The 13592-nt window shown below is 45.1% G+C and overlaps 1 protein-coding gene across 14 annotated transcripts; it reads right to left on the reverse strand.

Moving 5' to 3' along the window:
- Positions 1-3: 3 nt before the first annotated feature.
- On the reverse strand, positions 4-13487 carry LOC139418839 (oxysterol binding protein). Of its 14 annotated transcripts, none has more exons than XM_071168577.1 (20): positions 13430-13487; positions 12146-12324; positions 10087-10295; positions 9504-9672; positions 9049-9160; positions 8602-8800; positions 8326-8440; positions 7998-8055; positions 7685-7855; positions 6813-7058; positions 5478-5598; positions 5275-5378; positions 4786-5066; positions 4389-4648; positions 3511-3552; positions 3267-3314; positions 2610-2642; positions 2486-2518; positions 2339-2377; positions 4-1977 (listed from the first exon to the last, which is right to left on the reverse strand). In XM_071168577.1, exons 2-20 carry the CDS (start codon positions 12280-12282, stop codon positions 1835-1837), a joined length of 2520 nt encoding a protein of 839 aa, XP_071024678.1. In that variant the 5' UTR covers positions 12283-12324; positions 13430-13487; the 3' UTR covers positions 4-1834. The 14 variants fall into 14 exon arrangements, with proteins under 14 accessions (XP_071024678.1, XP_071024680.1, XP_071024676.1 ...); XM_071168579.1 differs by lacking the exon at positions 13430-13487 and adding an exon at positions 13182-13404 and having other exon boundaries at positions 7998-8052; XM_071168575.1 differs by lacking the exon at positions 13430-13487 and adding an exon at positions 13182-13404.
- Positions 13488-13592: the final 105 nt, after the last annotated feature.

The following is a 13592-nucleotide window of genomic DNA, read 5'->3' on the forward strand; positions in this document are numbered from 1 at the left end:
GTGTGCACTTCTCCAGTCAGGCTTTATTACATCACCCTGTGATGCTGTTATACTCGGTGCCCTGACCAAGATCCATAAGAGAATGAATGAGCTTAAAAAGATGGGGAACTACAACAAATGGAGGGAAGATGAATGGAAAGACAGTGAAAGAACTCAAGACTATATGAACAATACAATGGACATTCAACTCAAGACAGGTCTAGTAAACTAGTTGTACAACACCTGACAATGGTTTTGATGCAGATATTTTTTTTTTCAACTATTGTGGTGTCTTCACAGCAGTGTAACTGGATCAAATGTATTGTACAACGTGTGTGTACGGGGCCAGGGAGTAGGAGAAAAAAGTAATGAAACTAGTTACAATTAATGGAGGACAATCCAGTTCTAGGAGAAACAGTCATGTTCTATTTTACAGAAACAAATGGGAGTTCTCTCTGACCTTAAATACAAATCACCATACTTAGATCTAACTAATCAATATTATTAATAGCATTAATTATTACTTTGATATATACACAAATATTAGCAATGTTCTGTGTCGGTTTTTTCCTCGGTCTCAAAAACATTTTGTAAGTACACTTGAAAATAAAATGTGATTTATCTTATTTTTGGACCTCACACTCAAGCTCACATTCTGTACTAGTTGCACACACACTTCAACTAGAGTAGATTACGAGTAATCTACTGATGCATCCCTATTCATTTATAGTGCACTACTTTTGACCAGGGCCTGGTCAAAAGAAGTGCCCTTTATAGGGAATAGGGTGCCATTTTGGACACTTATTTACTAGACCACTATTCCAATATGTTATGGTTGAGTCTGCTTCATTCACTAACCCTAATAAAAAAAAATAAGGCTACGCTAGATTGTTTTGCTGTTGAAGAGGTGGAAGTCATCTTTGGGATGTAGGACGTAGGAACTGTTAAATAGTATTTTATGACGATACATCCTTCATTTAGCCGATTCCGCTGCTTCGAGAGGGATAACAGGCTCCAAGCCCAAATTGCCACAGCAGAGGAGCTAATGTGATGTCACCGGGTTCACACACGTGGGCTCCTGCATTTGTTGCTCACCCCCTTTCTCTCTCTCCAAAAAAAAATCACCTCTTAAACAGCATTTGTGAAGCTTTGAAAATCTGGCAGCCTCAAAGCAGACATAAGCACCAACCCATTGCTATTATAACCCCCCTCTTCATACACACAGACATATACTCTCACACAAACTGTTCATGTCCATTTAGTCCATATCCTTTGGAAGAGGAGCAAGGTAGAGTTAGTGTTTGATATTGTTAAATCGCTAGAATCTATCTGCCCCCAGTCTTTTCCACAGACAAACATAGCAAGAGATGGAGTGGGTGAGAAAGAGAGCAGCAAAGGAAGAAACAGAAGACACAGAGGTCGTGGCAGTGGCTCTAAAGGGAGATATCTAATCATTGTAGTGAAGATGAAGCTTCAGGGGTGACGTTTTCCCTAGCTACAGATCTAGGATCAGCTCGGCCCCCCCAATCCTGACCTTAAACATTAGTGGGGGAAATGCAAAACTGACCCCAGATCAGCATCTAGAGGCAACTTGGCCCTACACGGAAGGTGAAGGCAGGTCTTTCCCCCTGCCTGGTTGCATTGTCCTACAGGATCTCACCGCCCCTATACACACCATCCCCACAGAGAGTGATAGGGGAGAGGTAAGGGGCATTACAACCCAAAATCTATCCTGAAAGAGGGAGGGTTGGGGTTAAACAGGGTCGATACCCAGTTTGTCCCTTCTTCAATTGGGGGAAAAAGGGTGGCTTGTTCCAAATGCCTGGGTTAGTACAATTCGCTGATCGGGGGGAGCTCAATATATATCTGGGCACATGTCCCAGTTGCCGTGGTCCTTCGCCTCCCAGTAGCCCCCCTTGTAGACGTGCATGGACTCTCCCGTGATGACGTCCTCAGTCCGCTCGAACCACATCGCCTCATAGTTGTCCTGGTGGACGCCTGACAAAAATAACAAGAGAAAAATAAAGACATTTAATCGATTGAAAGAATCATAGTATGTTGAGGACCAGCCCTGGAAGCTTTGGGAAAGGGACTTCTGCATCAAAAACAATTAAAAGGATGAGGTCAGGATGACAAGGACAACATTGCAGCAGTATGGTGGCGTCTAGCTACAATAGTTACCAGAATTGTCATGTCTAGTGCTACAAGACTTCACACATACGAACGCCGTAAGACTTTGGGAAGTAGTATTTCTCAACCAAGTTATACTGCAACTACTAGAGCGTCTAAGAGGAAGGAGACACAAACTATAGACAAATAACAGAGGAGAGAGAGAGCGAACAACACTGGTGTTACTTGCTTTTGACAGCAGCTCCATAATGACCTCCCATGTCATCCACTGGGGGGGGGGGGGGGCAAGATGGAAAGATATGAGGTATGATATAAAAAAAAAAAAAGGTGTGAGAATGAAATCATGGTGTGTGTGTCCCGAACGATGAATACTTGCTTTGATACTCTGAGAGGGGCGGACCACGTGAGGCTGCAAAAGGGAAGACTGTCAGATGAGTATGTGAGGGTGTGGATAGAAATAGACAGTGATATAGAGAGGAAGAGAGTAGAGGGCTACTTGCTTGGAGTGTGAGGTGGAGAATCGTCGGGGTCCGCTGAAGGGGGAGAGAGGAACATGAATAATTGACAGAAAGGAAAGAAATTAAAAGGGGAAAAAGAAGAAAAAAATGACCTACAACCTAACCAATTAAATCTATTTAATATACAATGATACTTACTGGTGTGGAAAATTAAAGCTATCCTGCTTTTACTGCGCTACAGAGCGGTTTCCTACCACAGGACATTGCCGCATATCAAAAAATAGTTTTCAAACAGTCCACTGTTTAATACTAGAATTCTAAATTTGCATTTCACAGCACAAGAATAAGCCGTTTCTAGGCATAGCCTGGAAATCTGGGTCATATTCACTAGACACCTTAGGTAGAAAAACGTCCAGAAAACAGGAAAGGGACTACCTGAACTTGTCAAATAAGAAACTTGTTTAAAGTTGCAAAACGTTTTGCTAGTGTGCACTAATGAACACGACCCTGGTATTGATTGACTAGCATATTTGCATCACAAGAAAGCTAGCTACCATTTGTCTACATATACACACTAAAACGGAAAGTGCTAGAAGGATCACGTGTCAGAAGGAGAGGGAATAAGAGTGAAAGTGTGGAGAAAGCGATGGAGTGCTATAAGGACAGAGCGATGGAGGGATTAAAGTTAGTGGTACTTGCTTTCGTCCGAAGCCTGGCTCACTTCCGTACCAATCTCCACTGCATCGGCTGAACACAGCACAAACCAAGGATGGATGGATGAATAAAGAAAGCGGGATATGATGAGGTGATGGATCGTCAGAGGTATTAAAATACACCTACCTTGTGAAAAGTGGAACGGATTGTGTGTGTGTGTGTGTGTGTGTGTGTGTGTGTGAGAGAGAGAGTAAAGTGAAACAATAGGGGGAAGAGGAGGAGTACTTGCTTTTCAAAGGCGAGTCAGTGATGAAAGAGTCCTCAATGACAGCTTGGGGGACAGAGAGACAGACACGTGTGAAAGACAGACAGACAGATAGATATATATATATACACACACACACACGAGGAGAAAGGGACAGACTATGAACACAGACAGCTCTGGGACGACACTCACTTGGTCTTTCCTCAAACCTGCCTCCATCTCTGTGTCCTCTCTCTCTCTAGCTACAATAGGAAGCCAAAGAGACCAGACTCCTCGCTCAACTTAACGGGGAGTACTTCCTTACTCACAAGAACAAGAATTGGATCTTGCTCCCATCTTGGGCATGTCCCAATAATATCCTCAGCGGTACCGGAGCGCCAAGTCTAGGACCAAAAGGCTCCTCAACAGCTTCTACCCCCAAGCCATAAGACAGCTGAACAATTCATAAAATCACCACCAGACTATTTACATTGACCCCTCCCCTTTGTACACTGCAGTGACTCGCTGTTTATTATCTACGCATAGTCATTTCACCCCTGCCTACATGTAAAAATTACCTCAACCAACCTGTACCCCTGCACACTGACTCGGTACCGGTAAACCCTGTACATAGCCTCGTTATTGTATTACATTTGATTATTATTTTTCACTTTTGTCTATTTGGTAAATATTTTCTTAACTCTTCTTGAACTGCACTGTTGGTTAAGGACTGTTGGTTAATTTCACGTTAAGTGAAATTAAGTTTGATTTGAAGTATGCACTTGTTAAGTACTTCAAATATTGGATTGGTGAGGCATGGGTTAGTGGGTGTCTCCACCTTGTTTCTCATACCAGTCATTTCCTTTCAAATAAGTATAGGAAAGTCAACAAGTGGTATAGGAAAGTCGCCCCCTCTTCCTTACCGTCCTCCGCTACCTCCACCCCTTCTGCCCCCTCCTCGGGCAGGTTGGCTGCACGCTGGGCCTCTCTCTCCCTCTCGCGGCGGACGCTCCTCTGCTTCTCCTCCAGCCGCTGCTTCTCGGCGTTGGCCTCGTCCCACCGGCCCGCCTCCATCAGCTGCTGGTCGGGCCGTCGCCGGCTGTCGGTGGGCGCCACGCCCTCCTCGGACTCGTTGAGCGTCAGCGCCAGTGACGAGAAGTAGTACATAGTCTCCGCTCCCTCGCTGCAGATGGGAGAAAGAGAGCGGATGGGAAATGAGGAGAGAGAGAGAAAATGGAGGAGGAAGTGGAAGGGACAGAGCAATGGAGAGAGATACCCCCCCGCCCGCCCGCCCCACAGACACACACACACTCTACTCACGGTAGTGGGTTCTTCTTCCAGAGCTCCTTGGCTTTGAGCGTCTGGTAGACGGTCTTCTGTTTGCCCTCGGTGCCGTTCTCTCCCTTATTGCTCTGCATCACCCTGGAGAACTCCATCTTCTCATCCCACGTCCCTGACAGCACATAGTGGGCCTTACCCTCCTTGTCGGTCACCACACCAGTCACCTTCCTGGCCACGTCTCTGGAGAAGTAGCTGTACGGGGCGAACTTGAGATGGCAGCAGTCGCCGGTCCGGTGGTTCACCACGTCTATCTCTCCCGACTGAGAAAACCAGAGAGAGCGAGAATGGAATTCTTTAAAAATGTGTCCGTTCACCTAAATAAATCTTGAATGTTTGTTTTTTTATGCTTGGAATTGGTCTAAAATCTCCTAACGTCCATAGTAGGTGCTGCGTGCGTCTATGCCAAAAATTGTGGCGTGATAATGTCACTATAACAGAAATAGCCATCATGTGTGAAATATTTCTTACCTGGTCGATCCACAATTTGCCCACAATGATGTTGTGTACTGTTGTAGTGACTTTCTTCCACGAGTAGTGATTGTTGCTCTTCTCAAACACACATTGGATAGAGCCTGTGGAAGACCATTACACCATAGAAAACTTGGAAAATTCAAACAAAAATATTTGCGTGATGGAGACATTTGGCTGGCAGCCCTCACACACCGCCTTACCCAGAGGCATGATGGAGAGGTATTTTCCCCTGAACTTGCTGGCGAGGGAGATCTCCTGTCGGAGGGTCCAGCCTCTCTCGGAGATGGCATGATGAGCAGCTGCAGGCGGGTGGTGACTCACCTGGATGAAGGAGGATTGGGTAGGGCAATATTACAATTGAGTCACTTAGCACAGTGTTTTGCAAACCCGGTCCTAGGGAACCACAGGTTTCTTTTTAACTGTGCACTAAAACACCCAAATCCACTAATCAATGGCTTGATGATTAGCCAATTTCGTGAGTGTGAAATGGTTGCGCAGGGATAAGACAACATATTTAAACAATTTATCTAACTTAGTTTCATACGGATGGAGTAAAGAGAGCTGTTGTTTCCCACAGCTGCCACCAGGGGGTGTTTTCCCTCTCAGTAATCCTCCAGAGAATTGAGTACCACAGTATGAGTCATAAAACCCAGAAATGGTTCCAATCGTTTTTTTTTTTTTTTTTCACCATTAATTTTTTCAATCTGGGATTTTAGAACTACTTAATATAAGGGTTGTGTTTTGTGTAGGCGTGACGTTTTGATAACCACACAAATCTCTCGGACACGGTAACGTCACCAATAACAAGCATAGCATTTGGAGAGTCAATTGAGGCAAATCTATTGATAAAACGCACGGCTATCAAAACGTCAGGCCAAGGTAAGCCTACACAGTTAATAAATGTAAAAAAAATCTGTAAAATTCACAATGTGAAAAATGAATGGTGGAAAAACCACTGGAACCACTTCCGCGGTTTTATAGGTATTACGTGGCGGACTATTGGAACGTGATACAGCAGAAGGGAACGTGTTACAGCACCACAGGTGATGGACAGCGCTGGAACGCCTGACAGTTTATAGAGGTACCACTACCCATAGATGCCCTCTCTGTTAACGTACTGTGGGAATTGTAATGGGAAATTATTTTCCTGTCGACATGGGACTGATATGTAATAAACATGACTGTATGTGCGGGGGGAGACGCAGACAGATGCATTCCCTTGGGGAAGGGAAACAGGAGCCAACCATGTAACGTTTTATCTAATGAAGTTGTCGTCACTTGTTAAGTCTATAATTGTCTGTTGTAACCAAGTACTGATGTTCTACCTTTGACCTGTTAAAACTGAAGGTATCAAATGTTATGAATGTGTATTGGTTTTAAACACATACAACCACTGTAGATGCAAATATTCTCTCCTACTCTCTCTCTCTGCCCCCTCCCGCACTTAGCACCTCACTATTTTAATTTGTAGCCCCCCCCCCTTCTGTTTTTCCAATTCCCCTCTCTCCCAACCAGTCATTCCCCCCCACCTTTACCTGTTCACACAGTGAACGGTAGCCGCTCTCCCTCAGTCGGTCCAGTTCGTAGGTCTCCCCCAGTAGGGGGTTGAAGGGTTTCCCTGTGCGGTGGACCGTAGTGGAGTAGGATGATACGGTGAAGGCAGCCACGTAGCACAGCTGCTCCAGAGAGCTCTGGCATTTAGCTGCCTTGTCCAGGAGCTCGTAGTACTCCAAGTCCTCGGACAGACGCTGCAGCATGGAGATGGGCTCGTTGAAGTTCACCTGAGATAAATGGGGAGAAAAGGGGGCGAGGACGAAAGGAAACTTAGAAATGGAAAGGGTTGAGGAAAAATATGTGTAACTGCCAAAATAAAGGAAACACTGACAAAGTGTCTGGGACTCTATTGGAGGGATGCGACACCATTGTTCCACAATTTGGTGGAAAATGCCGTCTCAGGCACCTCTCCAGAATTTCTCATAAATGTTCATTTGGGTAGAGATCTGGTGTCTGAAACACACACACTTTAAAAAAACCCTATGCTCCTTTGAGACCCCTCTTTCAAAGTTACAGACCTCTTTTTCTAGCCGTGGTAGCCAAAATACTTGGGAAACTGGCCATTTTTATACATGACCCTAAGCATGATGGGATGTTAATTGCTTAATATATTCAGGAACCATCCTGTGTGGAAGCACCTGCTTTCAATGTACTCTATTCCTCACTTACTCAAGTAGAGTGTTTCCTTTATTTTGGCACTTACCTGTAGATCCATTTCATTCCAGAAAGTTGTTCCCTCCCTTCTGCCCTTCTTCAATACAATGCACAGAGCTAAAAGCAATGGTTAGGGTGTGCTGCAATAGTCTATAGTCACACACACACACACACACACACACACACGTGTGTTTCTTACAGGCATGGGGATCTTGGAGAGCTCTTTGCCAATGCAGTTCTTCATGATGCTCCAGAGGTTCAGCGAATAGTTGGGCTTGTCTGGGATTTTGGTCCGCCTCTTCCTCACTGGCTCCACCTCCAGGGACTGGGGCGACTCCGGATTGGACCCCAACGACTGCTCGTCACAAAGCTGTGGGTGGCCAATGAAGAGGGCAGAACACATACGTTTTATTTCAAGGGACATCCTATGTACTGTAAAGCAAGTATTAAACAGTATTAAGTAACAGTATTAAACAAATATTTGAAATTTCAAAACACAGTGACAGACTCACCGATTGGTCATCGATTCCAGTCTCAGCACTGAGACCACTGATGTTACTTCCTGACCTTCTGAGTGGAGGAGAAAGAAACAGATATAGAAAGAAAGAAGTGCATTTACCAATTACAGTTTTCCTTCTAAAAACTCAGTTTATTCCTCATAAAATGCCATGCCATTTGTATTGATAAAAATGAGGTTGAGAGAGAGAAGGAAAGAGAGCGAGAACAGGGAAATAATAAAAATTATATATATATATAGAATTTTAAAAAAGAAAAAGAAAAAAATAATTTAAAAAATAATTTAAAAAAAAATTTTAAACAAAGAGGTAGAGGCGTGCTGACCTATGATACTTGGGGTCGGCCGGTACAGTGATGAACCCTGCCGGGTCCTCCATAGCGTCAAAGAACTCGTTTTCATCATCCTCGTCGCTTGCGTCTCCCTTTGCTGAGCCCAAACCTGAGGGAGAAAATGAAATATTATGAATGACAGTGTGTTGTCGATTCACTGGTTGACTTAACTAGCAGGCTAACAGTCCGTTTGGAGTTAAAGGGGGTTAAAGGTCAGGGGGTCAAGGAGTTAATGTAACAGTTTGTTCGGGGTCAGAGGTGATGCCTTACTCTTGCTGTTCAGGGCAGGGTTGCTCTGGGAGAGGGGCAGTACGGTGGCCCCTCTGAAGGCCCTCTCCAGGTGGTTGTGCTGCTTGGCAAGCTGCTCCAATGTTTCCTCCAGCCTTATCCTCTGGTCCCGCTCCGAATGCAGGGCTTTCTGCCACCGTTTACTGTGGGCCTGGGCCAGCGCTAAGAAGTCTCTGCATGCCTGGGGAGAGAAATGTTAGGGAAACAGAGGAATGTCAGGGAAATCTCAAAGAACCGCTTTAAGAACATTCATATAACACCACAAAGCCTTGTAAATGTTTGTGTGACACTCAAGAAACAGATGGCTCGTACTGTGGGCTTCAGTTAGACCTGCACTATTAGACCTTCACTGTATTCTATGAACAATCGCTTCATTAACCAGTTCCCTTTGCACACTGTAAAAACAATAACACCAACAACAACACGTACGTTGATCATAGCGTTGGAGGTGATGCGGAACAACGTGGCTCTCTCCGTCACCTGCCGGATCTTGCCATCCGTGTCGCCTCCCAGACGCACCCCCTCCAGCTCTGACAGGGACCTAGGACATGGGGCACAGCCAAGGAGAGTCAGCCAGTCCCATCAACGCATCCCCCTCAGCCCATCCCTTTCGTATGTAGTACATGCAATTTCTTTATTCACTCAGACTACTCTGCAAACAAGACAAATATCTGGTCCATAACAAAATCTTAGCCCTTACCTGGTCAACCAGTTACTATGTGCTTGTAAGGATAGAACCCAGCAATAGCTTTTTGCATCCATTGATGTGTTCTATGGATGTGAGCAAAGTTATCTTGTTCTATTAATATTGGTGTGTCTATACACGGGGGAATCAACCAGTTGTTGATTGTAAGGTTTGTGAGAGTGATGGGTTGACCCCTGACCTTTGGAGGGCGGAGCCGTGCTTGGCGATGAGGTCGTTGCAGGTGCTCAGGTCTTCCACCTTGCTGCCCAGCGTGCGCAGTGTGGACTGTACCTCTGAGTTAGAGTTACGTGCCCCTCCGCCCTGTCCCGAGGTAGGGGGTGACGTCGGACACTCATCACCAGAGTCATCTGGAGAAGAGAAGAGGCAAAAGAGGAGAAGAATCTCAAATATATTTGGATTTGTTTAACACTTTTTTGGTTAATACATGATCCCATGTGTTATCTACAATGTAGAAAACAGTAAAAAAAGAAAGAAAAACCCTGGAATGAGTAGGTGTCCAAACTTTTGACTGGTACTGTATATGAAGAAAAAATATATACATTCTGTCAGAATGATAGCCCCACCCCCTCACTAATTGGGGGTTATACAGTAAACTGTAATTCTTGAGAATTAAAACATGTTCTCTCTCTCTCTCAAAGGAACACATGCAGTATACACTCCACTCAGACACCCTCCTTCCCTTACCCTCTCTCTGTACCCATTAAAGACTGTTCTACACAGACAAATCCCTTCCTCTCCCGCCTCATTTTTCCCTCCCTCACCAGACTCGGCCTGATTACGGACAGCCTTGGCCTTGGCCAGCTCCAGGGCGGTGATCCAGCGCTGCCGCTCCACCTCAGAGCTGGCCTTCAGGTGGTAGGTCTGTGCCCCGCCGTTGGAGATGACAAAGTTGCACGAGTCCTCCACCGCGATGTTGGCCGTGGCCAGGTTGATGGTGCCCCGGCACGTGTGGCCCATCTCCGCCTGGGTCCTGGGGAGAAACAGAGCGAGAAAGTGGAGTGGATTAAACTAGGGTCAACTCCTGAAAAAGTCAACTCGGTAACCAGCTCCAACTCCTGCTTGTACGGCTGGTCCGAAAACAACTTCTAGCCCCCTAACCCGGTTCGCTTCAGTGTTTACGCATCTGAAGGAACCATATAGGAAGCAATATGGCAGAAGCCTCTCTAAGCCTACTGGAAGCCAAGATATAGACATCACTTTAACTACGCCTACCTGGTTTCTTTTGTTCTGCAAACTCCAGAAAGAGGGAAAGAGGCTAGAGAATATGTTCAGACTGAGGCAGCTTTAGGCTAGTTGGAGCAAAATTGAGTAACCTAACTTTGGACAACAATGTTCTCTCTTCCACATCAATAAAACATTATACATTACATTTAGTAAAGGTCTCTGATTACAGCCAGTTTTAACCAGGAACCATTATGATCACACAAGCAAAGAGGAGGATGGACCCAATACTCAGAAGCGTGGCAATATAAACCAGCTGACTGATGGACCAGTGTGGACTATTGGCTATTGTTGCCTAACTTCTTTGTTCATATGGAACAAAGGAATCTGTCTAATACAGTTATGCTATCTCAAGAGGCAATATAGCCTAGTGTTGAAAAAAACATTTCATATTGCACCATTTCTGGTTTTGCAATTTTGCATGATTGCAAAAAACCATGTACAAATGTCTCGCTAAATGCACTCTTGGCAAGTTCTTCGAGAGAAAACAACCTTACTTGGAAAAAGACTCAGAGATAGGAACATGAAGTGTGTGAATTGTTGGACGTGCTTATCACCTGACTCTAAATTGTTAGGCAAACAGTACTGTTAACACACACACACACACACACACACACCGTGCTTGGAGTGGGAGGTGAATGGTACACAGCTACGTCACTAAACAAACACAACTCATATTACACAGCCCAGTGAAGACACGATGACTCTCCCACAGGGCTGAAAACACAATAAGTATTCAGACACACCCCTTTGTTGCAAGAAGAACAGAGAGGAGTCATGCAATATTGTGACACCATTAAATGGCAAAGACTTACACAGGGAATCCATAATGACCTCTAGCTTCAATTTCTTTATGATACCGTGTTCCATAGTCAAAACTCATGATAGGCATATAAAGGAGAGCAAGTTGTATTCATCTTGTAGGGCAGGGGAAATGGGAACGACACAGAGCAAATCACAGCTATAATATAACCGTTTAGTTAGTTCTCCTAGCTAACAAACTAGCTAGCACAGTTTCCTTCACTCCCACCTGCCAAACACTTGCCCTTGCCGTTGTTAACAGAATTGCTGGAAAGCAGTGCCCAACAGGCAGGGGTGAAATACACTGTCTGCTGGTGTGCTAGCTAGCTGCTTATCCTGCATGCTGTGCACCGGAGTCCTAGCTAGCTAACTAACCAGCTAGCTAGAACAGTGTCCTCCACTCCCGCTTGCCGAACACCGGCCCTCCCCTGCAGGAAAACAGTGCCCGACAGGCAGGGGCGAAGGAAAACGTCTACCATTGTCCTAGCTAGCTACTGACATTGTTGCCCCCCGCCTCTTCTTGTGTGGGGTTTATCAGAGTTTGGCATCCAACGTTATGGTGCATTACCGCCAACTACTGTACAGGAGCACCCTGCCTCCCGCCTATGTACCGGAGTCCTAGCTTAATAATGGACCATTAGAAGTATAAAGAGGGGTTCCGGCAGATGCAGGAACGCCCACAAGCAGGAACGCCCTGAATTGCGGGCAGCAAAGATTTCTGGTAACTGTTAGTCTCATCTGTTACAGCAGGTGCAAAGAGGTACTATGTCATGCAACTCCATCTCGCTCCAATCTTACCTGTAGTAGGATAGTAAACCGTTGCTCAAGACGAACCATCGTCGCTGGTAGCCCTTGATGTAATTTGTCCATTTGAATAGCCATCCTTTGTATGTGTCTCCAGCCGGAGTCGGGGTGGGTGCCTTGGGCTCCGACATTATGACAGCCTGAGCCTTCACAGTGGGCTATTAGATTGGGACCTAGGGACATGAAAAGCAGTAAGACAACCTGAAAATTGCAGTGGAAAATCTACAGGACAATTTACCAGCTAACTAATCCATACACACTTGGGATACGTAGAGGTCTAGTAGTAGACCACGTAAAATGTCAGTGTAAAGTCAGAACAGTTTCTACAATCAGCATAATCCAAAGGCCGGTAGACGGCGATATTGAGTCGTTTCGACATCGCCATCTACCGGCCTTTGGGCTCCAATCAGCAGTCAACACCCGATTCCCCATCAGTGACACTAGCCTATCTGTCAAATACCTCGCTTTGGTTAAGTTTATATTGTGTAAATTGATATAGTAAGTGATATCAGCAACTTAGCTAAAACTGGATAAGTTGTTGGAGACCAACTGCTGCTACTGATGTTAATTAACAAGACTTAGCTTGCTAGCTAGCCTACAAAACTCGGGCTAGATAAGATAGGCTAAGCAGGTAGTTAAGCTAGTTATAGTAGCTAGCTAACGTTAACGGCATAACCAGTCTTGTCGAGGGCAAGACGATAACAGCAATCACGTTACCATCCAAACGTCGGCATAAAGCTAGAGGGATACTAGCTACACAATTTGCAATGACTGTACACTTTACACATTTAGCATCGTCAGTGCAAAATCAACACAAACTCGCTAGCGGCCTAACAACACAGCACAGCCTGGCGCTGAAGTGCAGCATCACACACCGGACTCACGACAATGACAGGCGGATCCACATCGACGCTAGCGACCGTCGACCGAGAGTCGATGCCTTGAGCAGCTAATCATCTCAAGTTTTGCAATAAAAATACACGTATATTATGCTCGTATAGATAGCTAATCAATGATCCAACCAACCAACCTTTATCAGTATGTCGAGGAAAAACTGACGCAATTTCCTTGGGCTTGACAACTTCAACATCCGACTATCAGACTGGACATTTATTTTTGCATTAAAAAAATGAAAGTAACATGGCCAACGTAGCTATCAAGCTACAACCTTTCCCAATCAAAGTTGTCTTCTCCTTAGCATTAAATGTCACGAACACAATTGATTTCAGTTTGTTTACTTTTTTATTTTTTTTATTTTTTACAAATATGTCTACCTACCTTGTATCGATGGGCAAGTTCGTTTTACGTGGGCGGGGTGTGCACATTGTAAACCATTCCATTGGTCTATAATGAAATATCCACTCAACCGGGCATCGGTCCATGCAAAACGAACTAGCCCACTCACTGGTACCACCTGTGTGTGCCGCCAGAGACGACAAAG

This window comes from Oncorhynchus clarkii, chromosome 10, assembly GCF_045791955.1.
Source record: "Oncorhynchus clarkii lewisi isolate Uvic-CL-2024 chromosome 10, UVic_Ocla_1.0, whole genome shotgun sequence".
Lineage (NCBI taxonomy): Eukaryota > Metazoa > Chordata > Actinopteri > Salmoniformes > Salmonidae > Oncorhynchus > Oncorhynchus clarkii.

Bases quoted from the DNA above. Each gene is read 5' to 3' on its own strand.
- LOC139418839 (XM_071168577.1), bottom strand. From the start codon at position 12,282: ATGTCGGAGCCCAAGGCACCCACCCCGACTCCGGCTGGAGACACATAC. The intron at 5,599-6,812 runs GTAAAGGTGGGG...TCCTTCATCCAG, and splicing joins ACCGTTCACTGTGTGAACAG to GTGAGTCACCACCCGCCTGC. The intron at 3,553-4,388 runs GTAAGGAAGAGG...CTGTCCCCCAAG, and splicing joins GGTGGAGGTAGCGGAGGACG to CTGTCATTGAGGACTCTTTC.